Genomic DNA, 27,274 nt, shown 5'->3' with positions numbered 1-27,274 from the left:
ATACAGTGATAGCAATATGCACCATCTACAAATGCACTGTGGCAACTCGCACAGCCTCCTTGACAGCACTTTCCAAACCTGTCATCTCTACCATCTAGAAGGACAAAAGCAGCAGGTGCGTGGGAACATCACCAGCTGCAGGTTCCCTTCCGATCCACACACCATCTTGACTTGGAAATGTATTGCTATCCTTTCACTATCACTGGGTCAAAAATCTCGAACTTACTTTCTAATAGCACCATGCATGTACATACACCAAGGCTAAGATCAAGTGTAGTATCGACATGCTGTGCTTGGTTGAAGTCATTAGGTTACATTTTAGCTTCATTTGAAGCAATTTTTAAAAGTGGCATCTCGGCCTATTGGCTCAGATGCAAATGAGATCAAGCCTTGGAGGAGGAGCTATGCCTACTCCAATCAGCTTGGATCATGTAGATCAAGCCCAAGACAGGAGGTGAGAGCCCTGTCTTGTCAGCTTGGATCGGGAATGTCTCAACTTGTTGAGACTCTGAATTGGACTTGATTTGATTGAATTGGAACAAAAATACAAAACAAAATGGCCTGCAGGGTTTAAAGAAAGCAGCTCGCTCCCACCTGCTCAATTAGGGATGGTAACAAATGTTGGCCTTTCCAGGGGCACTCATATCCTCTAAAGAGTAAAAAAAAATAACCCCATTTATCCAAGAGCTTAAGCACAAGTTGGCAGAACCGAGGATCGAGGACCCCTGGACTTTCACAGGATGCTGCAAAAACAGAATATTCTAGTGCAAAACACTAGGCTGGAAACCAAGAGAGAAAATGCTGGAAAATCTCAGCAGATCTGGCAGCATCTGTAAGGAGAGAAAAGAGCTGTGTTTCGAGTCCTTTGTCAAAGCTAAAAGGTGTAGAAATTGGGAGATATTTATACTGCAGGGTGAGGGAATGAAAGATGAGTCATAGTCACAGAAACCAGGGGAAAAGACTGCTAGTGGCTGTCCACAGAGAGAATAAAGGGTCTGAATGGCCAAACGGCAGAGAAGCTAAAATGGGAGGGTAAACTGTGACAGATGAAAATGTTGGGGGGCGGGGGGGGGGGGGGGGGGGGGGTGGAGGAGGGGAGGGATGGATGGGACAGAGGTAAAATTTAGAAAAGGGGTAGAAAAGGTAAGGGGAGGGAGATAAAATAGGGGGAAGAGTGGAGGGGGGGGAAGAAAAATGAAGAAAGACAATAAATAAAAGGTAGAGAACAGTAAAAAATTAAATAAAATGAAAACAAAGGGGTCGAGGTGGGGTAGAGCAAATCATCTGAAGTTGTTAAGTTCGATGTTGAGATCAGAAGGCTGTAAAGTGCCTAGCCAGAAGATGAGATGCTGTTCCTCCAGTTTGCGTTGAACTTCACAGGAACATTGCAACAAGCCAAGGACAGACATGTGGGCCTGGGAGCAGGATTGTGTGTTAAAATGGCAAGCAACTGGAAGGTCAGGGTTCTGATTGCGCACAAACCGAAGGTGCTCAGCAAAGCGATCAACCACTCTATGCTTCGTCTCTCCGATTTAGAGGAGACCACATTGGGAGCAGCGAGTGCAATAGACCAAATTGAAAAAGGTGCAAGTGAAACGCTGCTTAACCTGGAATGAATGTTTTGGACCTTGGATGGTGATCATGGAAGAGGTAAAGCGGCAGGTGTTACACCTTCTGCGAATGCATGGGAAGGTGCCATGAGTGACGGGAGAGGTGTTGGGTATAGTGGAGGAATGGACTAGGTTATCCCGGAGGGAACGGTCTCTACGGAATGCTGACAGAGGGATTGAAGGGAAGATGTGTTTGGTGGTGGCATCACACTGGAGTTGGCAAAAATGGCGGAGGATTATGCTTTGCATGCAGAGGCTGGTGGGTGAAATGTGAGAACAAGGGGGACTCTATCCTTGTTCTGGGAGGGGGTGAGGGTCGTGGGCGGGAGATGGACTGCACGCTGTTGAGGGCCCTGTTGACAACTGTAGATGGGAATCCACAGTTGAGGAAAAAGGAGCACATATCAGAAGCACCACTTTGGAAAGTGGCATCATCGGAACAAATGCGACGGAGGCGAAGGAACTGAGAGAAAGGGATGGAGTCCTTACAGGATAGCTGTGGGAGTCAGTGAACTTGTAATGGAAATTGGTAGATAGTCTATTGCCGGAAATGGAGACAGAAAGGTCAAGGAAGGGAAGGGAAGAGTCTGAGATGGACTAGGTGAAGGCGATGGAAGGGTGGAAACTGGAAGCGAAGTTGATGAATTTTGAGGTCTGGACGAGAGCATGAAGCGGCACCAAAATAGTCATCAATGCACCGGTAAAGGAGTTGCGGGAGGGGACGTGGGTAGGCCTGGGACAAAGAATGTTCCACATACCCCATAAAAAGACAAGCGTAGCTAGGACCCATGCGGGTACCCATTGCTACTCCTTTGATTTGGAGAAAGTGGGATGAGTTAAAGGAGAAGTTGTTGAGAGATAGAACGAGTTCAGCCAGGCGGAGGAGAGTGGAGGTGGATGGGAATTGTTCAGGCCACTTTTCAAGAAAGAAGCGAAGAGCTCTCAGGCCGTCCTGGTGTGGGTTGGAGATGTAGAGAGATTGCACATCCATGGTGAATAGAAGGCAGTTAGGGCCTGCGAACTGGAAGCTGTCAATATGACACAGGGCATCAGAGGAATCCCAGATGTAGGTGGGGAGGGAATGGACCAGTGGAGTGAGAATGGAGTCAAGGTAAGAGGGAATTGGTTCAGTAGGGCAGGAGCATGCTGTCACAATGGGCCTACCAGGACAGTCCTTTTTGTGGATTTTGGGAAGTAGGTAGAAGCGGGCTGTCCGGGGTTGGGAGACTATGAGGTTGGAAGCTGTGGGGGGAAGGCATCCGGAGGAAATGAGGTCGGTGACGGTGTTGAAGATAATGGCTTGATGTTCAGTGGTGTGGTCATGGTCCAGGGGGAGGTGGGAGGAAGTATCTGAGAGTTGGCGCTCAGCCTTTGCGAGGTAAAGGTCAGTACTCCAGACGACAACAGCACCCCCTTTGTCGGTAGGTTTGATGACAATGTCAGGGTTGGACCTGAGGGAGCGGTTTCAGATTCCAGCATCTGCAGTAACTTGGTTTTAACTAGGCTGGAAAAACTGTCTAATCAATCCAAAATATCTGAACTAAGTTACTGAGAAATCTACACCAGAATTTCTGCTCATTGGTTACAAAGAACATACAGCAGAGTATATAGACAGTCAGTAAATGAAAATCCCTTGTGGAATAAATTAAATTTTATATTTGAAAACTGACCGCAATTACCATCAGCCACTGCTTATGTTTGTACAAGTGGACCTTTACACACAGCTCACACTGATGCCAGCAATGAGAGCATTAGTTAATAAGATTACTTAAAAGCTGAGCTAAATGTACCCCTCTGTTTCACTATGAGACAGGCTGCTTTTATGGATCCACCTAGCTCAAGCATGTCATTTTGGAGACATCTTGATCTGGAAATAACCTCACCGAGATCCTTTCAACTTCACCACACCTTTTCTACATTAAGCAGTTGATGATGACAGTCATGTTCTTATGTGAGAAATAAAATGACCAGGGTGAGGTTAGGGCCGGTCAAGGACAGTAGTGGGAACTTGTACATGGAGTCAGAAGAGATAGGAGAGGTGATGAATGAATACTTTTCTTCAATGTTCACCAAGGAGAGGGGCCATGTTTTTGAGGATGAGAGTGTGATACAGGCTGATAGGCTGGAGGAGGTAGATGTTCTGAAGGAAGATGTATTAGCAATTTTGAAAAACCTGAGGGTCGATAAGTCCCCTGGGCCAGATGAGATATATCCTAGGAATCTTTGGGAGACAAGGGATGAGATTGCAGAGCCTTTGGCTTTGATCTTTGGGTCCTCACTGTCCACAGGGATAGTGCCAGAGGACTGGAGAGTGGCGAATGTTGTTCCTCTGTTCAAGAAAGGAAATAGGAATGACCCTGGTAATTATAGGCCGGTTAGCCTTACTTCGGTGGTCGGTAAGTTAATGGAAAAGGTCCTGAGGGACAGAATTTATGACCATTTGGAAATATGCAGCTTGATCCGGGATAGTCAACACGGATTTGTGAAGGGTAAGTCTTGCCTCACAAATTTGATTGAATTCTTTGAGGAGGTAACTAATTGTGTAGATGAAGGTAGAGTAGTTGATGTCATATACATGGATTTTAGTAAGGCGTTTGATAAGGTCCCCCATGGTCGGCTCATGAAGAAATTGAGGTGGTGTGGGATAGAGGGAAATTTGGCCGATTAAATAAGTAACTGGCTATCTCAGACAGGGTGGTGGTGGATGGAAAATTTTCAGACTGGAGACCAGTTACCAGCGGTGTACCACAGGGATCAGTGCTTGGTCCTCTGCTATTTGTGATTTTTATAAATGGCTTGGAGGAGGGGGCTGAAGGGTGGATCAGTAAATTTGCTGATGACGCCAAGATTGGTGGAGTAGTGGATGAGGTGGAGGGCTGTTGTAGGCTGCAAAGAGAAATTGATAGGATGCAGAGCTGGGCCGAAAAATGGCAGATGGAGTTTAACCCCCCTAAGTGCGAGGTGATTCATTTTGGTAGGACAAATTTGAATGCAGATTACAGGATCAACCGTAGGGTTCTGAGGAATGTGGAGGAACAGAGAGATCTTGGGGTTCATATCCACAGATCTCTGAAAGTTGCCACTCAAGTGGATAGAGACGTGAAGAAGGCCTATAGTGTGTTAGTGTTTATTAACAGGGGGTTTGAGTTTAAGAGCCGTGGGGTTATGCTGCAACTGTACAGGACCTTGATGAGACCACATTTGGAATATTGTGTGCAGTTCTGGTCACCTCACTATAAGAAGGATGTGGAAGCTTTGGAGAGAGTGCAAAGGAGATTTACCAGGATGCTGCCTGATTTGGAGGGTAGGTCTTATGAGGAAAGGTTGAAGGAGCTGGGGCTTTTCTCTTTAGAGCGGAGGAGGTTGAGAGGTGACTTAATAGAGGTTTATAAGATGATGAGGGGGATAGATAGAGTGGACGTTCAGAGACTATTTCCTCGGGTGGATGTAGCTGTTACTAGGGGGCATAACTATAAGGTTCGTGGTGGGAGATATAGGAGGGATGTCCGAGGTAGGTTCTTTACTCAGAGAATGATTGGGGTGTGGAATGTACTGCCTGCTGTGATAGTGGAGTCGGACACTTTAGGAATTTTCAAGCGGTTATTGAATATGCACACCAGAATGATAGGGAGTGGGATAGCTTGATCTTGGTTTCGGACAAAGCTCGGCACAACATTGAGGGCTGAAGGGCCTGTACTGTGCTATACTGTTCTACGTTCTATGTTAGGGGATTAAGCAAATGGGTGCGTCTCCTATGAAGCCTACTCTCAACTTCTTCAGTTGTTGTCGGCTGCAACCTGCTTACCTTTCTGCCCCTCCCATTTTTTCCATAAATGCATTTCACTATTTCACTCTGGATTCTGCACATGGGCCAAAGGGAAAAAGCTTTTCCATTACGTGGCTCAGATTTATGAGGATATGCCTTCCCCAGCACAAGCTTAACCTGCACTGGGACTTCATTGCCATTGAAAAAAGATGATCGAATGGTGTTGGCTAATTGCCAGGATGTATGGAGATTAAAACAAAAATGAATACTGGCACACGGATTTGTACAGAATATGGAAAATGTGGTTGCATCAGAACTAGAAGCAGTAGGCTTGCCTATTTGATATTACTGCGTAAATCAGCTATCAGAATTGGCTTGGTTGCTGTAGGCTGAAGTATCCACCACCCTAGTGAGCCAGATGTGAAAATCTGAACCAACTTTAAGGTCTCTTCTTCTTAGGCAGCCCCTTGGGATCGGGGATGACTCGCTTCCACTCCAATACAATGGCTTTTGAGATGGCTGATAAGTCCAACGCACGAACTGCAGACTCAGCCACACGCAGAGCAGATGGTGTTTGAAGGGCCAGGTAGGTGAGATGTTTGGAGGTTTGTGTACTGTCCAAAGCCTCAACTTCACCTCTGCATGTTCCTGATGATGTCTCCTGATATGTTCATGAATGAACCTCCTGCATTTTGATCATTCTCAAGCCAGGGATGTATGACCTCATCAGGATGGTTTCGAGACATCCCTAAAGTCACATAAATACTGTGGCTACAAGAGATCAGGGGCTGGAAATTCTGCAGTGAGTAACTCGCCTCCTGACTTACCAAAGCCAGCCTACCACCTACAAGAACGTCAGGAGTGTGGCTGGATGAGTACAGTTTCATCACCAATCAAGAAGCTCGACACCATCCAGGACAAAGCAGCAAACTTGATCGGCTCCCCATCCACCTTTTCCTATATTCACTCCCTCACCACCGACACATAGTGGTAGCAATGTTTCCCATCCAAGGCCCCTTAAACAGCACCTTCCAAACCTGCGATCTCTACCATGTTGAATGATAAAGGGCAGCAGATGCATGGGAACACCAACTACAAGTTCCCCTCCAGGCCACACACTATCCTGACTTGAAACTATATCACTGTTCCTTCAATGTTGCTAGGTCAAAATCCTGGAACTCCCTCCCAACCAGCACTATAGGTATACCTACACCATATAGGCCGCAACAGTTCATGAAGGCAGCTCCTTCTCAAGGGCAATTAGGGACGGGCAAGAAAAACACTGGCCTAGCCAGTGAAGCCCACGTTCTAGGAAAGAAATAACAAAAGGTGCCATATAGTCAAATGCTGCAAACCTGAAATGAGGGACTTTTTTAGTAGTGTTTCTTTCTTAAACATTTTATCAGTTCTCATGGGCCAGAGGAACATGTTTACACAGCCTCCAGAAACTCACTACTTTGAGTGATGAGGGACTCAAGTATTTTACCTGAAATTGTCCTGTCTTGGTTGATGCAGATTTGTCACTACTCTGGACCAGTAAATCTCTGGAGATTGTGTGAGGAGTAAGAAGTCTCACAACACCAGGTTAAAGTCCAACAGGTTTATTTGGTAGCAAATACCATAAGCTTTCGGAGCACTGCTCCTTCGTCAGATGGAGTGGATATCCACTCCATCTGACGAAGGAGCAGTGCTCCGAAAGCTTATGGTATTTGCTACCAAATAAACCTGTTGGACTTTAACCTGTGTTGTGAGACTTCTTACTGTGCTTACCCCAGTCCAACGCCGGCATCTCCACATCATGATTGTGTGAGGCACAGGGTATTCGGTTCAGGATGGTAACCGTTTGTAATGGTAGTGACCTCAACCTAAAATATTGGGCATAAAGGCCTCAGTATCAGACAGGGAACAGACCAGCTGAAAACTAGACTGTCCAATATAAAGTCAGACTAACGCAACCCTCCCTAATTTCACTGTCAGTACATGATTAAGCTCAATATGGATACACAGTTAGATAAATGGATGCAGATTTTGTGCAAGGAAATTAGTTTATTTTGGTGTAATATGGAATGTGGAGATTTGCAGAATGGTACCATATCAATTTAATTTGATTTCAGAGGTTAACATTTTCATTAATCCAATACGTTTATAGGTGGAGCTTCTTCAAATTCCTGGTGCTACACTACATTATAAACAAATCAAGCCTTTCTAAAGTATGCAAATCCTGCCCTCTTGTGTCAGCAAAACACCCACGTTATAAACTAGCATATTTCCTTGCATGTACAAAATAATCTAGACGCACACTAACATGAGGGCTGTAGTCCCTATGCTGCAAACGGAATACAAAATTACCATAATTTGTTGCCAATTATGTCAGGAGGTTGCAACTCATTTTTTCTAAAGGTCTGTTCAAATGTTTATGCATTTGGTTTGGGCTTCAGATAGCAATAGACATGGCTGTTTCATGACAAATTGCTTTGAGGTGAATGGGCTACCTGTACCTTAAAATGATAAATTTGTTCTGAAATACATTTTCTGTTTCAACTAAAACTTGCATTAAGATGTACAAGGATAGCGACTCAAATGCTCACCTTTTCAGTGATATGAAAGGAGTTCCACAAGTGATTTTAATTGAAGTACTTTAAGGAATCCTAAAGTACCTATGAGAGAAAAATATGCATCATACAATCAGCTTCATTTTTTGCCACAGAGTATGCATGATTGAAAAAGTAGTTTTCCTCACAAATTATGGCCCATATGTTACGTTAATGAAAGATATCCTCGGAAGCAATCAAACGATTCAATGAAAAGCATTCTAGGTATAACAGAATACATAAGCAGAAAAACTGATCATTTTCACTAGTCAGTAAATTAGCCAGGGGCAATGAATTTAAAATCACCACAAAAATTCTAAATTAATAAGTTAGGAGAATTCATTTTTATATATAAATGATGTAGACATGGAATGCCCTATCAACACTATTGAAAGCAAAATGCATAACCACTCTTAAAGGGATAAGAGCAAATATATTTTTAAAAGTGGATGAGGAAAGGTATATCATGGAGAGCTATGAGAATTGGCACAGCCAGTGTGTGTGCTGCAATATGATCATCGACTAATTTGAACTTAAGAAATTTAGTTTGTCCCACTCAAGTTTTGAAAGCATATTTCAGGCCGTTTTGTTGCAGTTGAGTCGTCTAACATCATCATAGGCACCCTCTACAGTCCTAGAAATGTCAGTACCAGGCAAGAGGAGCCAGGCGATCAGTATTTACATGCAGTCAGGAGAGAAGGGCATCTTGTCACTGGAGGTTGGGGTGGGGAATTGGCAGTAGGCCTCATTGCTCCATTTTCCTGCCATCTCTACAGTACCTTCTGGCTCCCCTTCTGTAGCCGAAGCTAAGAAATACAATACGAAAGCATTACATTACCCCTTCTGCTAATGTTACTGGACTAATAATCCAGATGACACAAGTTCAAATCCCATCACGGCAGTTTGAGAATTTGAATTTGGGTTAAGAAAAAAATTAAGAAATACAAAAGCTACGAGTGGTAAAAGTGACCACGTCATTGTCAAAAAAATGATCCAACTAATTTACTAATGCTCTTTAGAAAAGGAACTCACTGTTCTTACTCAGTCTGGCCTATATGAGATTCGAGTCCCACATCAATGTGGTTGACTCTTAACTTCTCTTTTGAAGTGTCCTATGACACCATTGAGCCAAGATCACCGAGGATTGGCAATAAATATCAACCTCACCAATCCACATCTGGAGAAGGAATTTTTTAAAAAACTACTTCACATTCACTTCCAGATGCAAATCAACAATTAACTGGCAGCCTGAAATGGACACCTTCCATAATCCTAAAACTGGCCTCTCAAAAAAAATCACCCCCACACTCAAAAAATCAGGAGTCATCAGGAAGACAGATGCATTTAAAAGAGAGATTTGCTGATTCACTGAGAAATTGCACAAGAGATCAGCATATTCAAAAATGTGCACCTAGAGTGCATTTCATTCATGTCTTGTTTTCACACTATAAAAAGTATTTAAACCCCAGCCACCTGCAATGTACAAAGGACAATTCTGAAGTAAAATATCTATAGCTTCCGATTGAGATTAGTTGGTTCCTTAATCCCCCAAATGTTTTTGGACTATAACTTGAAACTTACTCACAGTCTGCAAAGTTCTCTGACCAAGCAATAGTTAAATGCTCATTAATTAATTGTTTACCAAATAATTATATTTTGAGGCCTTAAGGAGACATGGATCCGATTTAACTGTTGTCATCATAAGACAGTATCCAAGTTACCACAGCATGGGGTGGGGGAAAATCTTCAGGCCTAGTGTCCCAAGAATTGCAGAGAAGAACTTAACAATCTCCTGTGCCCACCCAATTTTACCCTGGAAATGCCAGAGCAGCACAATGTTAATTTCTGAATTCATATCAACCTCATCAGGGCCATGTTGCTGTTTTCGGACTGAACTGAAGGAAGAGTGCGTCATTCACGTATCATTAAATATCAGCTGATAATGCAGCCAAAGAGCCTAAGATAATGCAGCCAAAGAGCCTATCTGGGCTGCCCATCAGCAGAATTTAGTTCTAGTTAAAGGTCACAATCTGGTACGTTAACTCTGTATTTCCAGCATTTTCTGCTTTTATTAGAGCACGATTCAGTGACCTGGCTGGCCACCTAAAAATGCAGAAAGGAACAATTTACTCCATTGTGTCGGTTGCATATCATCATTCCTTTTATATATACACACACACACTGGGAGATAATTAGCAAAAAATAATATGTTCATAAAATTATAAATTAAGCAAAGAATGATTATGCTAAATAACATAACAGCAACCATGAAAAAAAATCAATGAAGTTCAATAAACTTTGAACGAAAAATAGACAACAAAGATCAATACAAAGGTAAATCAGTCAAATCCAATACTTTGAAAACTTTGCAACTTTTTATTTTTGCACTAAGATGAGTACTTACTTCTGAAGATAAGTTCTATAATATAATAAAAGCACTAAAATGTTTGCAGAAAATTACACTAATCTTACAGAGCGCTTTCCATTGGTTAATATTATTGGTGCCATTTCCAGAGACCTGTGGTGGAGTAGCTCGAAACTGGACTTCATTTGGATTGTCCGATGGACAATTATCAGTTACAATAGAATACAGCTGACAAGCTCCCAAGGTGCACTTCTGCTTATGCACATTTTAGAAATCATCATTGAACAAGATTGGTCATTCAGAATACCTAAGACTGCTTCACATGCCAATCTATTCATAGATAATTGAGAGCCTTCTTATATAAAGCAAAATACAACTTACATTACACTCCACAGGAGCATTATAAAACAAAATATGACACCAAGCCACATAAGGAGATATTAAGTCAGATGCCAAATAGCTTGGTCAGAGATTGGTTTTATGGAGTATCTTAAAGGAGGAAAGCATGGTAGAGAGGGGTAGAGTTGAAGGGAGATAATTGCAGAACTTTAAAGCCAAGGCACCTGCAGACATGCCCATCAATGGTGGTGTGATTAAAATTGTTCAAAAGCCTTGAATCAGATGAGCACAGATATCTGAGGGTTGTGGGGCTGGAGCAGATTATGGAGATAAAAAGGAAATTGGAAACAAGAATGAGAATTTTGTAATGAAGACGTTGCTTGACCAAGACCTAATGTAGGTCAGAGGGAAGCGAGGTGATGGGAGAACAGGACTTGATAAAATTTAGGACAAGGACAGCAGAACACAAGAAACAAGAATTCGGAGGGGTGGGCCATTTGGTCCCTTGAGTCTGCTCCACCATTTGATAAGATCGTGGCTGATCTGATTGCAGCCTCAACGCCACTTTCCTGTCTGTCCCCCATAACCCTGATTTCCTTGCCAATCAAAAATCTATCTAACTCAGCATTGAATATCTTCAATGACCCAAACTCCACTGCTTTCTTGGGAAGAGAATTCCATAGACTAACAACCTCCTGAGAGAAACAATTTCTTCTTTATCTTAAATGGGATCCGTCTTTTTGAACTGTGTTTCCTGGTTCTAAACTTCCCAAGGAGAGTACATCTCTCTGCATCCATCCTGCCAAGTCCCTGTTGTATACTGCACTTGTTGGATAAAAAAAACATAAAGTGATAGCATGTGGGGTTGAGTGAAAACAACACAGGTTTATTGATAAGAAATCGACTCTACCGAGGCGTGATCTAGAAGCAGCCGATTACATCACAAACCATACACGTGACTAGACACTTAAAAGTGACAAGGCAACTACAGCCCCAAATATATAACATCCATCCCCCTTTACTTTGAAGGTCTCATAACAAATAACCATGGTATTTTACATGGTCATCAAAACAGATATCAAACAAGGGCAGGCAATGCATCATTACATAGTAATAACATTAAATAGGAAAGACGATCAGATGGGCATCTATTCCTTACTGGTTGCCTGTGTACTTCAGGGATTTGAGTGTTCTTGACCTTAGAGGTATGTTTCTACCCTGGAAGGTATAGAAGTCTCTTTTGCAGAAGAAAGACAGGTAATAGCAAGAGATTCTTCAGCAATCTCGGTTTCTGCCGATTGATTCGAAGTCGCAGATACTGTATCTGACGGTATGGATGGTGGTTCATCCAGTGGTAGTTCTGGCATACATGGTACTGGTACATTGGTTCATGTAGCTAACAGCTGATCCATGTCATCCCCACACCAGTTCATTTTCAGTTTGTTCTCGATAGGAGATGGGGCCAGTTTGAGCCAATTGGAGTCAATATAGATGCAAGAACCCACTTTTCACTGGTGGTATAGCTGCATGCCAAAACTTGCTCTCATTGTCAAAACAAGCATATTTCGGAATTACCTTCTCTGAAGCTTTGCGACTGCTGATTGCATTCTACTATCACAGATGTCTCGTGTGTTAAGAGCAGATCAAAGGTAGTTTTCAGCTTCCTCTTCAGTAATAGCAAAGCTGGGAATCTCTCATGTGTGCTGTTGTAATATGTCACCAAGAAACTGTTCAGACAGCAATCTAATGAACCTTGGTCCTTAGAGGGTTTCAGTGAATGCTTCAAGCACTGACAAATCTTTCGGCTAACCTGTCTATTGATGGGTGATAAGTGGTATCTGCACATAAAATTAGCACCTTGTCTTCAAATAATCTTCAAACTCTTAAGCAGTAAATTGTGGCCCATTCTCATTCACGACATGTTCTGGGTTCCCAAATCTGGTGAAAATCTCATCAAGCTTTTCAATGGTTTGTTGCATAGTTGATTTAATTCACACAACTATTGGCCATTTGGAATGTGCATCAACTATAACCATGAACATGTGCCTCTCATATGGACCTGTGAAGTTAACGTGTAAATGTTGCCAAGATATTTTGGCAGTTCCCACAGATGCAATGGGGATAATGGTGATGCATTCTTTACTCAGGCACATGACTGGCACAGTCCTGGTTTTTCCATGACCTGGATATCTAATCCAAGCCACCAGAAGAAGCTCCTTGCTACTCTGGATTTCTTTAACTGATTGATGTGCTTTCTCACAATCTGGTGTCCAATGCCATGCTCGTTTTGTGCACAACAAATTATGCAATGACTTAATAGGGTTGCTAGATTTGAAACAAATTTGCCATAACAATTCATTAATCCTAGGAATAATCTCAACTGTGTTACATTCAGTGTGGTCGTTGAGCCTCAGTGATAGCCTCCAACTTCCTCAGTGTCTTGTGCAAACCCTTGCTATTGATCACATGGCCTAATTATAATATTTTGAAGTTACACTTATCTTTCCTGACACAAAGACCATACGTCTGAGGGCACTTCAATGGGGTTTCTAGGTTATGTGAGTGTTCCTGTTCATTGACAATCGATCACTGCTACCAAGGTAACATTGTACGCGTGCAGACCATTGGAATAAAGCTAATGCTGAAGTTATTCTAAAAGATCATCTCTGATAGCGGAACAGCCTTCATTTGTTGCATATTATGAAACTCCGCTGATGTTACATGCGAGCGTGTTTTAAATGGTGTATTTTCTTTGGATATTAGCAAGAAATGTTTGTAGAAACAGAGAGAACTCAAACCTCTCTTTTAAAGTGGAATAAAGATTTTAAAAATTACAGAGAACAATCTTATACTTCATCAAATTAACAGTAAGCATTTAGTCCCTCAAAGACTGAAAATCCTAAAGCATATTTTCCCCCATAATCCTAAACTCTGCTGAGACCCAGTTTCCCGAACCATAACCATAAACGTATTGGTCAAATCTAGCCAGTGATTACCACACCATACAGCTCAATTGATCAGGACTTGGGAATGGTCTTCGGTTCAGCAAAAAAAAATTATTTTGCACAAACTGGCTTGCCTTTAGCTGAGTTGTTTCCTGAAGATGGCTGCCTCTATTTCATTCTGCTGCTCCAAGTGGCAGGCAGTGACTAATGGGGTACTGCAAGGATCTGTGCTAGGACCCCACTGTTCACACTGTATATAAACGATTTGGATGAGGGAACTAAATGTATTATCGCCAAATTTGCAGATGATACAAAGTTGGGTAGGAGGGCGAGCTGTGAGGATGTAGAGATGCTTCAGTCTGGGCGAGTGGGCACACGCATGGCTGATGTAGTGCAATGTAAATAAACGTGAAGTTATCCACTTCAGTAACAAAAATAGGAGGGCAGATTATTACTTGAATGGATGTAAATTGAGAGAGGTGGAGACTCGGACCTTGACGTCCAAGTGCATCAGCCACTGAAAGTGAGCAGGTACAGCACGCAATAAAGGCAGATGGTACATTGGCCTTCATAGCGAGAGGATTTGAGTATAATAGGGATGTTTTATTGCAATTGTACAGAGCATTAGTGAGGCCACATGTGGAGTATTGTGTGCAGTTTTGGTGTCCTTATCTGAGGAAGGATGTTCTTGATATAGAGGGAGTACAGCGAATGTTTACCAGGCTGATTCCTGGGATGGCAGGATTATCACACAGGGAATTACATCAGTTAGGATTATATTCATTGGAGTTTAGAAGAGCGAGAGGGAATCTCATAGAAACTTATAAAATTCTAACAGGATTAGACAGGTTAAATTCAGAACATTCTCAATGGTGGGGGAGTCCAGAACTCGGGGTCATTTTTAGGACGAAGCCGAGGAGAAATTTCTTTACCCAGAGTAGTGAATTTGTGGAAATCACTACCATAGGATGTAGTGGAGGCCAAAATGTCTGATTTTAAGAAGGAATTAGAAATAGCCTATAGGGCTAAAGGGAGCAAGGGACCATAGAAAGCATTCTTTCTGGTTGTATCTCAGCTTGGCATGGCTCCTACTCTGTCCAAGGCTGCAATAAACTACAAAGGGTCATGAACGTAGCCCAATCCATCACGCAAACAGCCTCCCATCCATTGACTCTGTCTACATTTCCCACTGTCAGCATAATTAAGGAGCCCACACACCCCAGACATTCTCTCTCCCACTTTCTTCCGTCGGGGAAAAAGATACAAAAGTCTGAGGTCACATACCAACAGACTCAAGAACAGCTTCTTCCCTGCTGCTGTCAGACTTTTGACTGGACTTACCTTGCATTAAATTGATCTTTCCCTACACCCCAGCTATGATTGTAACACTACATTCTGCACTCCCTCGTTTCCTTCTCTATGAATGGTATGCTTTGTCTGCATAGCGTGCAAGAAACAATACTTTTCACTGTATACTAATACACGTGACAATAATAAATCAAATCAAAACCAAACATGGAGAGGGGGAAATCAGGGTATTAAATTTGATGACCAGCCATGATCATAATGAATGGCAGAGTAGGCTCAAAGGTTGAATGGCCTACCCCCGTTTCTATTTTCTATGTATATTTATTTCTTCAACACCTCACCTGTATCCAAACTGCTCTCTGGCTCACAGCACTCTTAATTGCATCAATTGCAAATACCCTGTACCCTATTCTTTCCTTTCTCTTAAGTGCTGCCCAGACATAGTTTACAAAATACAAGGCAGTTTGATTTTATTTGTACAAAAAAATGCATTTTAATAAGATCCTATCATTTTGTGACATAGGATGGTGAACAGGTAGAGATTCAGCTGCAATATTAATTTGCAGGTAGGCCTGTGATAGGTTGATTTTACTTAACTTCTGTCCTCCTGCTAGGTTGGCAAACAAATAGTCAATCAAAGGTAGCAGGTATTGATCTGCACACAGAACCAAACTCATTGTTGTTTTGAAATCTCCACAAATATGTATAGGTCACATTCTATTTCATTATAGGCACAATTGAGGTTGCCCAGTCACTAGCGATGACGGGTTCTAAGACTCCTGTATCTAAAAGTTTCATCAATTCAGATTCAACCTTTAGACATATGACTTAGGGTACTGTTTTTGCCTTGGGCCACTTAGGTTGACTGTTTGATCTTAAGTGGCACCTGTACTCTTTTCATGGATCCTAGAGTGAAGTTCTCATTTTCCCACATTGTACTTCACCTGACAGAATTTTGCCCACTTACTACTAAATCCCTTTGTAGACTTGATATTCTCTCGACAACTTACTCTCGTACCTTTGTGTCATCATCAAATGTAGCTTTCATGCATTCATTATAGATCGTAAATAGTTGTGACCCCAGCACTGATCCCTATGCCACTGCACTAGTTACAGTTTGCCAACCTGAATATTATCCATTTATCCCCAATCTCCGCTTCCAGTACTCTATTCACGCGAATATGTTACAGCCTTTACTTACTTGTTTTAAAGTAATCAGTAATAAAAGTCAAATGCCTTTTGGAAATTCAAGTACACCATACCTAGATTTCCCTTTACCCATTTGTTACTTCCTCAAAGAACTTTAATAAATTAATTAAACATGATTTCCCTTCACAAAACCATTTGTCTGATTGTATTATAATGTTTTAAATGTCCTGCCATTACCTCCATAGTGATAAGACTCCAGCATTTTGACAGGTGTTATGCTAGCTGGCTTATAATTTCCTGCTTTCTCCGTCCTTTCTTGAATAAAAGGTGTCAAATTTGAGATTTTCCAATCCATAGGGACCTTCACAGAATCCTGGGAATTTTGGAAGATCACAACCAACACACCTATCTCTGCAACCACTTCTTTTAATGTCCTAGGATGCAGGCTCTCAGGTCAAGGGGACTGTCAGCCTTTATTTCTACTAGTGCCCTTTCACAAGTGATTGTTTCTCCTTCCTCCCTTTTACCTGATATTCTTTGGATTTTTGTGTTTTCTATAGTGAAGACAGACAAAATACCGGTTCATCGCTTCTTCCATTTCCTTGTTTCTTATCAAGAGCCCTGTATCACCCTTTAAGAGAACACTCATTTTAGTTGCTCTTCTTCCTTTTTAAAATACTTAGCTCTACTTTCCCCAATATGGGTGCCTATGCCCCATAAATCAAAAACTTTTTCACCCATACCTTTGAGTCACGCATTCAATTCTAAGCCTATTTATGCTACTCCAGTCCACTTATGGTTCCAGTAATAATCCAGAGATTACCATCTTGTCCTATCGATGTCATTGGCACCCACATGGACCACAAGATTTTCTCCAGCCTCAAGCAGATGTCCCTAACCCTGGCAGCGGGCATGCAATACAGCCTTCTGGACTCATGCTCTTGCTTGCAGAGAACTGTGTCTATCCCTGACTATACTATTCCCTACTATTTTCACCTTCCTATTTACTCCCCCACTTGAATAGTTCTCTGCACTACGGTACCATGGTCAGTTCACTCGGTCACAGAATGCAGTGCAGAAGGTCATCATTCGATCCATTGTACCTATGCCAACTCCTCCATTCCACACTCATCCATATAAACTGCAATACCTCAAATCTATTGAACAATTGCAAGGGTTGAGGGCCCTCCACTTCCACCTTCCTAATCTCCATATCTGCCTTAGTTGCAGGTACGTCCTTATGTCCCCGACCACAGACCAATTCAGAAGTATCTAGCCAAAGGGGTGTGACTGTCTCCTGGAATAAAGTGTTCAGGTAACTTTCCACTCCCTGATGCATCACCATATCCCAAGTTCAGATTCCAGCTCATTAACTCTAAGCCCAAGCTCCTCGAACTGCAGACTTGCTGCAGATTGCCATGGATCACATGGTGTCCACCAGCTGCCACATACAACAGCTACAACACATCAGCAGTCTTGCCACCTTTAGTGTTTCAATTATTTTAAATTATTGCCTCAAGTCCTTCTTGTGCTTATATTCTTAATTTAAGTTAATATTCTACCTACTCCAATTGAAATTCCTTCATTTACAGAAGGCAAAAAGAGAAAATACTTTATCTGTTTTCCCATGATGCCACACCTTGATTTTTCTTTCTGATCATGGGCTCTGAAGTCTTGTCTCAGGGTTTTGGATGATCTCAAGCTTACAGAGGATAGAATGTAGGAGTCCAGCCAGGAGCGTACTAGAGATCAAGGCTAGCATAAAAAGCATGAATGTCAACAGATGAGCCAAGATGAGTAAAATCAGGCAATGTTACTGAGGTTGAAATAGGCCATTTCAATGTCAGTGTAAATAGGTCAGAAGCTATTCTTGGGGCCAATAAATAACCAAGGAGACAACAGTATAGTTTAGTCTCAGACTTTTGCCAGGAAGAGGGATAGAGTTGGTAGTTAGAGAATGGATTTTGGATTGGGGACTGAAAACTATGGCTTCAGTTTCCCCAATATTAAATTGGAAGAAATTTCTACTTAATTGATAATGCATGTCAGATAAGCAGTGAGGTAACTTAGCAACAGGAGGAGTCAAAAGAGGTGCTGATGAGATATAGCTTGGTGTCTTCAATGTACTAGTGAAAATTAAATCTGCATTTTTGGAAGCAACGGGTATATAAGAAATAGGAAGGGGCCAAAGGTAGAGCCTCGAGGGACACTAGAGGTAGCGATGCAGGAGGAGAGAATCATTGCAAATGAAATTCTGGTTACGATATACAAGAATGGAAACAGGTAAAAGCAGTCTGACCAAGCTAGATGACAGTGGAGGGGCATTGGTGAATGTCAACCGGTCAAGGAGATCAAGGATGGATTGCTTACCTTTGTCAGAGTCATTAAATTGCCATTTGTGACCTTAAACATCACTTTTTGTACCTTGGCAAGGGCATAAACATGATTGGAGGGATTCAAATATGGAGTTCTGGGAAAGATGGGGACAGATTTGGGAGGTGACACATAAGAATTTGAGAGAAAGGGGAGCTGTAGCTTGGATGGATGTTTGCAAGATGGGGAAGGATTGTTCTTTTTGAGGAGAGGGACAATATCTGAGGAAAAAGAACAATGTCTGCTAAAATTGGAGCCAGAAGGGAAGTTGGATGATCAACAGTTTAGTGGGAATAGTTTGAAGGAGCAAAAGATGGGTCTCACAGACACGATGAGCTCAGACGGCATATGGGGAGATTGAAGAGAAGAGAGAAATATGCCAGTTCAGGGCTCGGGCTGACAAGCCAAAACATTAACTGCTAAAGCTGTTCAGATCATTTTCAAATAAAAAAATATACATACTAAAAAGACAATATCCCATAACTGTCAAGTCACCATGCTGAAAAGAGACACAGTAAAGAAAAAAAACTGCCACGTTGAAAAAGACTCAGATCATGGGCTGGATTTTATGGCTTCGTTTGTCCCAAAACCAAAAAATCCCGCTGAGGTCAACAGACATTTCCATTGTCCGCCCCTCGCCCACTCCGATTCCGTGGCGGGCGGGACGGTGAAATTCCGGCCCAGATATTTACGTGTTGTAATGCATTCTAAGTGGCTATAATAGTTGAATTTGTGTTTATATGAACGATCACAGTTTTGAGTACAGGCAATTGCAAACACTATTATGTGGTGTTGTTCTGAAATGGTGGCGCATCTCTAGACATTTCAATTTATGATAGTACTGAATATTGTTGCAGCGATAGTAGAGAAAAAATGCAAATTACTTGAGCAATGCCTACAAAAAGCCCTGACACTGCACAGATGGATAGTAAAGAGCTTAAATGTAGAGTCATTTACACAAATGTAGTAAGGAATAAACATTACCCACAATAAGAAAAACGCCAGTTTGTTTCCATTAATCTCTTAATATTTACTTCATCTTCTTGGAGATCTTTTGAAAACTTCTTTCCAACCGTGGAAATATGCTCATTTTTATAGAATCACAGAATAATAGATTGCAGGAGGCAGCCATTTGGCCCATTTAGGCTATCTTAAAGAGTTGCCCTAAAGCTCCCACTTCCCATACTCTTTCCCCATAATATATAAATATATGAACTAGTACACAGGAGAACTGTTAATAAAGGATATATAAACACGTTGCATTTAGCACATCACACTCCACCTACATGAAAATTACATTGTTAAAAATCTAGAACAATTAAAAAAAATACTCCGTACCTATCTGGAGCTTAAAACACATGATACAAATGTGCGCTGACTGATTTCAGCAGTTTAGTAGTTAAAATTACCTTGATTTACCTACAAGGCCCCAAAATGGAATAGCCAAGTTAGCAGCCCAATATTACGTATTATATGGAGGAGTCGATCCTTCCATTATGCCAATGTTAATTCCAAACTTGAGCTGTCTTCCCAAGCCCCAGATAATCAACACTTTCCTCTGTGTTTATCTTAAGTGTCATGACAGTAATTTTCAAAAGCCACATAATCAAATGACAGCTGCAAGATTACTGACCATAAATCTTCTCACAGGAATAGTTAAGAGATCGAATACATTGTTTTTTAAGAAACGGCACAAAACAATTTATTTTTAATTTGGTTTTAATGGTCTGTGCACTTAAGTAATTACTACTGATAAAAACAGACAGGTTAAATATTTTGTACAAGGCAGTTCAGAGAAATAATTAGATTAATATCACAAATGACACTTGGAAAGAAAAAGTGACATCCCAAATTATAATGCACATACAGTATGCTAGAATTTTACTGGCCAAAGCCAATCTGCTGTAGTTGAAAGCACACTGTTTACAGTAAGGTGCTTATTAAAGCTGCACAAAGAATTGAAGTCATCCAAAATTAGGAAGCTCAAAACCACTGCAATTGCATTCAACAAGACTAGAAAGGTATTGAATAATTTTCAATGAAATAATATGTAATGAAGTACATTTCTATGCATTTCATTTTGCATATAAAGCAAAGTAATAAATATTAGATTCAGTGGTATTCTGCATTTAGTCTTTTGGATGTATTTGCTTTAATGCATGCTTCGTTTACAATATGCTATGGGCTGTCAGACACTGCAGCTTTGATCAGTTTTGTCTGCATCTCTTGCAAGTCTTCTTTGTTCTATACAAATTGCTATCAGAGGCTGCTAGTTAACAGCAAAACTTGAGATTTAAACAGATTTTCAGGTCAGACCAAAAAAAACTATTCACATGACTCATCTAAGTTTTCAAAAGTTACAAACGGAACAGAAAATTTCTACGCATGCAACATCTTGGCCTGACTCAAAAAAACATTAAATCCCAATGCTCTTGTACTATACAAATGCCTCTGTGTACTCACTTATTATAATGCAATTATCTCCATCTCCAACTCCAACTGCAAGACTGAACCTCAAAAGTCAAGCTGAAAAGAGCATTTGTTTTTAAAGATTTAACTGCTGTTATATCAAAAATAAATTACAATTTATTTGCAAGCTGCAGAAAGATTGCTAAGACGGTTGAGAACCCAGTAGCCTTTCTATGGCTGCATTGACATCTCCACCAGTTGCTATTAGAGCTTGAAGGTTGGCTTCACGATTCAGAAATCCCATTGCACTGAGCTGATCAAGTTGTTGCTGAAACTGTACTTCAGGATTTGGAGTCAAAGTCTGCTCAGCAGCGACATGTAAAGGCAACAAAAAAAAAAAAATCACTGCATCACTGGTGTTCTGTGAACAATTGATTATTTTTATTGAAAACAAGAGCATAACATTTTTAGCCCTTCAACCCTCTGGCACCAGGTCCCTAAGGCATGGAAGATTGTGGCCAGAACTTCTGCAATTTCTACTCTTCCCTCAGCAACCCAGGATGCATCCCATCCAGACCGGCTGTCCTTTCTACTTTTGAGGACATTTAATCACCTCTTCTTCAGTCTAATCCTAACCAAATTCTCTAATCCCACCCCCCACACTATAACATTGGCACTATTCTCTTCTCGGGTGAATACAGACACAAGTGTGCTATATGGCATGACTCGCTACAAAGTTCTATTCCTAAAATTGCCCGTGTTGATCTCAATAAAGGTGTTGTGAAGAAGCCACAAAGAACTGCCAGGCTTTTCCCAACTAGGATTTCATCCTAGAAATCCAATAATGCTCCAATATTAAAGGTAATTATAAAATTATAATTATGATGCAATTGTTTTATGAACAGCTGGATTTCATTTTGATACCATAATTACAGCTATCCTTCCTTGAGACTGGAATTTGGTGCATATTATGTCACACCAGAATTACTGACCAATTGAAGTTTCACTCATTTCATACTACCTGGGAGTTTGTTCCAGCTAATGCTTGCAACATCTGCTGCACAAAATGCTGCTGTCCGCTATCAGTTCCTGTTGTTCCACCTGCTCCGCCAGTATTTTCATTTGCACTGGGGGGAACTGTGCCAATTCCTCCAATACCACTGCCATATCTTAAAAGAGAAAGATAGAACAGAATACTTTGAACAAACCTGCCAACATGGGACAAGTGAGATATTAACATTCAGTTCACAGTACAATGTAGAACATTTCCCAAAGCTACATCACAAACAGTGTGCCTAGAATAGAACCATAGAAAATTACAGCTCAGAAACAGGCCTTTTGGCCCTTCTTGTCTGTGCCGAACCATTTTATGCCTAGTCCCACTGACCTGCACTTGGACCATATCCCTCCACACCCCTCTCATCCATGAACCCGTCCAAGTTTTTCTTAAATGTTAAAAGTGACCCCGCATTTACCACTTTATCCGGCAGCTCATTCCACACTCCCACCACTCACTGCGTGAAGAAGCCCCCCCTAATATTCCCTTTAAACTTTTCTCCTTTCACCCTTAACCCATGCCCTTTGGTTTTTTTCTCCCCTAGCCTCAGCGGAAAAAGCCTGCTTGCATTCACTCTATCTATACCCATCAAAATCTTATACACCTCTATCAAATCTCCCCTCAATCTTCTACGCTCCAGGGAATAAAGTCCCAACCTATTCAATCTCTCTCTGTAACTCAGCTTCTCAAGTCCCGGCAACATCCTTGTGAACCTTCTCTGCACTCTTTCAATCTTACTTACATCCTTCCTGTAACTGTGCCACTTTTAGGCTAATATTTGTAATAAGCACAAACTCTTCAGTAAAAAACAACTTTGGGATATGTTGCCAAGAGTTCAGAACATTTTCTAATAAACTTTGTTATTCTGCATTCTACCAACTGGAATTTCTGATGTTTCCCTAATATGAACAGTCACTTAATCAACTGGAAGCAATTACAAAGTTATCTGGAACATGTATCTGTATCGTGTATTATTTTATATTTTGATGTACTGTTAAAGATTTAAAAGCAAAAAGAATATTGATCTTCCAGAGTACTTGCACATTAGTTCATGCTGCAAGTATTGCACATTAGTTCATGCTGCAAGTATTGCACTGTATTCCATTGGTAATTGTAATTCTTTATTTACTGGCATTTTTGATTTACCAGCACAATCCATTCTCTGCTCATGCCAGATAACGATTTGACTATATATATTAATGAAATTGAAATGGCAGCTGTTAGAGTAACAAGTTAAACATAGCAGAAATTAAATCATATCAAATCATTGAACAATAAAAACTTTAACAGAGCAAAAGCAATATAGCAAGCTTTTTTGCAAAAATGGTTACAAACGCACGAGCAGAACAATGTCCTGTGAAGGCATATACAGTAACATATTCACAACTCGCATTAAAATCCTCCAAAAATAATCTTCACTGAAGGTGCAGGGCACTTGTATCAAGGAAGTGGACAGTTCCTTGGTTGTTTTTTGTTCTTTGCTAAAACTCATGATAAGTAATCGGATTTGTTAAATGATGCAAATCAGCTATTTTCTAACCAAGAGAAGCAATACAAGGCGGTGTAGGGGCCATTTTTGAACTTTTTAATGTAATGACTGCCTATATTAGTTAGATGCACAATGGACTAACCCAACCAAATCTGTAGCTGTGGAAAGGGAAATTGTAAAAAACTAAGAGGATTGATTAAAAGCCAAAATTGATGTCTGTTCTTCATATAATACTTTAATTCAAACCTTATTAACCTCCAGTAATCAATGCACTTGCTGGATACATTAAAGATAACTGGCACATTTGGAACTAACACGAGGCAGGAAGAAATGGGAGCATGTGTTGATGGAGTTAAATGAAGGATGGGAGAAGGCTCATGGGGAGCATAAACACCAGCATGATTATGCTGGCTTCTCAGTATTACATAATATTTACAACACAAAGTAAAGCAGCGACAATAGTATGCTAAGGCCTTAACATCCCATTTTTATTTATGTAGTAAATGCGTAGCTACTATTTCACAACAAAGCTCTTACCCTGGCAGAAGTCCTGGGGCCTCAGTAGACAATGTCTGCAGGCCTTGCTGAATCTGTAGTAAAGCCTGCATGGCTCTTGGGTTTGACATAGCAGACAACGTTTCAGGGTTCTGCATCTGGAATTATGAGAACATGGTACTTTGGGGTTCATTTATTTGCTACATCACAAACTTTAAGACCACAGCACACTAACAATTCAGTAAAACATTCAACACTGACGCTAGATTGCACATCTTCACACAAGCTGCTCAAGTCTACCAGAGTTTAAGTAAATTTTTCCTCTCCAGGACTCAATGAAGGAAATGCAAGTAACCATATTTCGTATTACACAAGGCAGTGGGAAAGCTGAAGAAAGGAAACCCCAGAATGAGGTGATTTAGGTTTCAGAGAAACAGTAGATCTACCCAGAGGCTTGCAGATGAAAATAGACAGAAGTTGGATTGAAGATGATACCACAATGTTTTGAGAAGGATTAAACAAAGTTGTGGATGTGAGACTACAGTGAATTGAATGTTTTTATTTGCATATTGTGAAACATGCAAAGCACAATATGAACAAAACTAATTATCTAATTAATTTAATCTTGATGCATTAGCAAAGATTAAACTGTTACAGAACAGCTCCAGGTTTTTGGTGTAGCTATGCCATAACAGACCATTTTATTCTGGAGTATTCACACAACTTATACAAAATCAATACAGCCACATATTTACAAATACAAACAGCTTAACACCTTCCAATTGCTCTCAAATTACAACTTCCAAAGTTCAATGTGAATGTAGCAAGTGATTCAGTAAATAGGGAAATGCGTAAAGCCAGAAACAAACTTACTTACCTGCTGCAGAAAGTTAGGGATCTGTTGCCTCATTTGGTCTTGCAGCTGGGGGTTTCCTGCAAACAGTGGATTGTTCAGCATGATCTGCAACATACGAGAAAGATTTGCCTTAGTTCATTTGTTTGAAAAAAATGTTTGTTTCCTGATATTCCTGTTACAAGGGAACCTTGTTAGCACAAATCCCACTTGACAGAAATCTCAACACTATGGGGAAGTTCACATTTCAACTTCAACCTGGAAAGAACCACTTCAAATTTGATTGCATCTTTAATAATATTTTCATTACAATTTCATTTCTATGATTTAAAAAACTATGGGGGAAATTTTCTGGCTTCCCCATAGCATCTTTCTCACAGTGGGAGGTGGCGTGCCAATTGCTGGTGGCAGGATCTTCTTTTCCCACCGCTGTCAGTGGGATTTCGCATTGACTCCACCCCACACTGCCAGCAACCCACGGTGGGGGTGCACCATCGTGTATCAGGATTAAATTAATTAGGCAATTAGTTTTGTTTATATTATGGAACAGAAGATTCTACTGGCGTGAACAGCTGGAAAACTCTGGCCTATATTTCCCACTGTTCAGCTTTGGTGGCATCTTCCTCTTCAAATCAAGTTACCCATCGTATACCAGAGACACACTAAACAACTTAATGAAAATGTCACACAGCATCTGCTCCCTTCCAACTAGTACCACATATTTTATGCCCTCTTCAAATCCCTTACACTTGTATACTCTTTTAACACAAAAACATTTCAGGGCGCTTCTCAGATGCGTATTCAGAAAATAATAGATGCTGAGCTAAAGGAGATATTGGTAGGAATTACTAAAAACTTGGTCAAAATGATTGCTTTAAGGGGATTCTTAACTAAGCGTCCCCATTGGGTCTAATTTCAGTTTGTTTTCAATGAAGTAATTACATAAAATCAGGAAAGGAAGAACCACCTGGTCACTTGAGGTCTATGACAAGATCAGCTCCAAATGGACATCTTGTTAGTCTTACTTTGAACCTTTTGACTCCTACAAAGACACTGTTCAGGAGAATACTCCTCACAAATTATCGAGTTTGACAACAATAGATACTGGTATTTATATAGCACCTTTAATGTAGTAAAACATTGCAAGATACATCACAGAAGAGTTAAAACACAAAATTTAACACCAGGCTACATAATAAAACATAAGGGCAGATGACCAAAAGCTCAGTTTCAACAGTAGGTTTTAAGGAGCGCCTCAGAGGACGAAAGAAAGAAAGAGAAACAGATTTAGGGAGAGAATTCCAGAACGTAAGGCCCAGGTTAGCTAAAGGCATGATTGTGCATGGCTGCCAATGGTGGAGACACACCAGGTTAAAGTCCAACAGGTTCCAAACGCCACTAGCTTTCGGAACTGGCTGTTCCTTAGTCAGGTGGGTGGGAGTTCTGATCACAAACAGGGCATACAAAGACACAAACTCAATTTACATGAATAATGATTGGAATGCGAGTCTTTACAGCTAATCAAGTTTTAAAGATACAGACAATGTGAATGGAGAGAGCATTAAGCACAGGTTAAAGAGATGTGTATTGTTTCCAGACAGGAAAGTTAGTGAGACTTTGCAAGTCCAGGCAAGTTGTGGGGGTTACAGATAGTGTGACATGAATCCCGGTTGAGGGATCTTGAGGAGTCATTACAATCAGGGATGCTCAAAAAAGGTCAGAATTGGAGCACAGGTATCTGAGGGTCGCATGGCTGGAGATTAGAGATAAAATGGGATTTGAAAACAAGAATGAGAATTTTAAAACTGAGCCATTGCTTGACAATGTAGGTCAACAAGCATGCAGGTGATGGATGAAGTGAATTTGGCAAGTTAGGACACAGGCAGACCCCAAGTTCACAAACAGTAGAATGTGCATGATTGGCCAGAATGTGCTGGAATTGTCAAGTCAAGAGGTAACAACATAAATCAGGGTTTCAGTAGATGAGCTGAATGTTACAGAGGTGGAAATAGATGGCCTTGTTGATGGCGTGGATTATCTGGCTGAAAGCTCATCTTGGAGTGAAATAAGACCCGCAAGGTTGCAAAGAGTTTAGTTCAGCCTCACACATTTGCTAGGGTGCTGAAAGTCTCTTGAAGGCTACAAGTTTGTGGTAGGGACCAAAGACAATGCTGCCAGTTTTCCCAATATTTAGTTGGCGGAAAGCTTTGTGCAATCTGTAATGGATGTTGGACAATCATTCTGACAATTTATAGAAACATAGGAGAGGTCAAGAGACCCGATGGTGAGAGAGATGGATGTGGTGGAAACTGGCACTGCATTTTCAGGTGATGTTGCCAAGAGGCAATATGGAGATGAGAAATAGGAAGGGATCAAGAAAAGATCTTTGGGAAGTATCAGAAGTAACCAAACGGGAGCAGAAAGACAGTCTATTGCAAGTGATTCTCTGGCTGGGACAAGAATGCAACGAAAAGAGCGCAGTCCCACCCAGTTAGACGATAGTGGAAAGGTGTTGGAGGAGCAGG

General features: G+C 41.1%; 1 protein-coding gene across 2 annotated transcripts in view; it reads right to left on the bottom strand.

Annotated features, from left to right (window-relative positions):
• Nucleotides 1–20,147: 20,147 nt before the first annotated feature.
• The window catches only part of ubqln4 (ubiquilin 4), a 43,955-nt gene continuing 36,828 nt past the window's right edge, over nt 20,148–27,274 (bottom strand). For both annotated transcript variants that reach the window (XM_078214481.1, XM_078214482.1), the window contains exons 8-11: nt 24,774–24,857; nt 23,939–24,054; nt 21,877–22,024; nt 20,148–21,216 (exon numbers count right to left, since the gene is read on the bottom strand). In XM_078214481.1, the coding sequence (XP_078070607.1) occupies nt 21,058–21,216; nt 21,877–22,024; nt 23,939–24,054; nt 24,774–24,857 (507 nt within the window). In that variant the 3' untranslated portion in view covers nt 20,148–21,057. The remainder of the gene's footprint in view (nt 21,217–21,876; nt 22,025–23,938; nt 24,055–24,773; nt 24,858–27,274) is intronic.

Source organism: Mustelus asterias, chromosome 6 (assembly GCF_964213995.1).
Source record: "Mustelus asterias chromosome 6, sMusAst1.hap1.1, whole genome shotgun sequence".
In the NCBI taxonomy this organism is placed as follows: Eukaryota; Metazoa; Chordata; class Chondrichthyes; order Carcharhiniformes; family Triakidae; genus Mustelus; species Mustelus asterias.
Note: the sequence above shows the minus strand (reverse complement) of the source record. Positions and strands in the feature narration are given on the sequence as shown.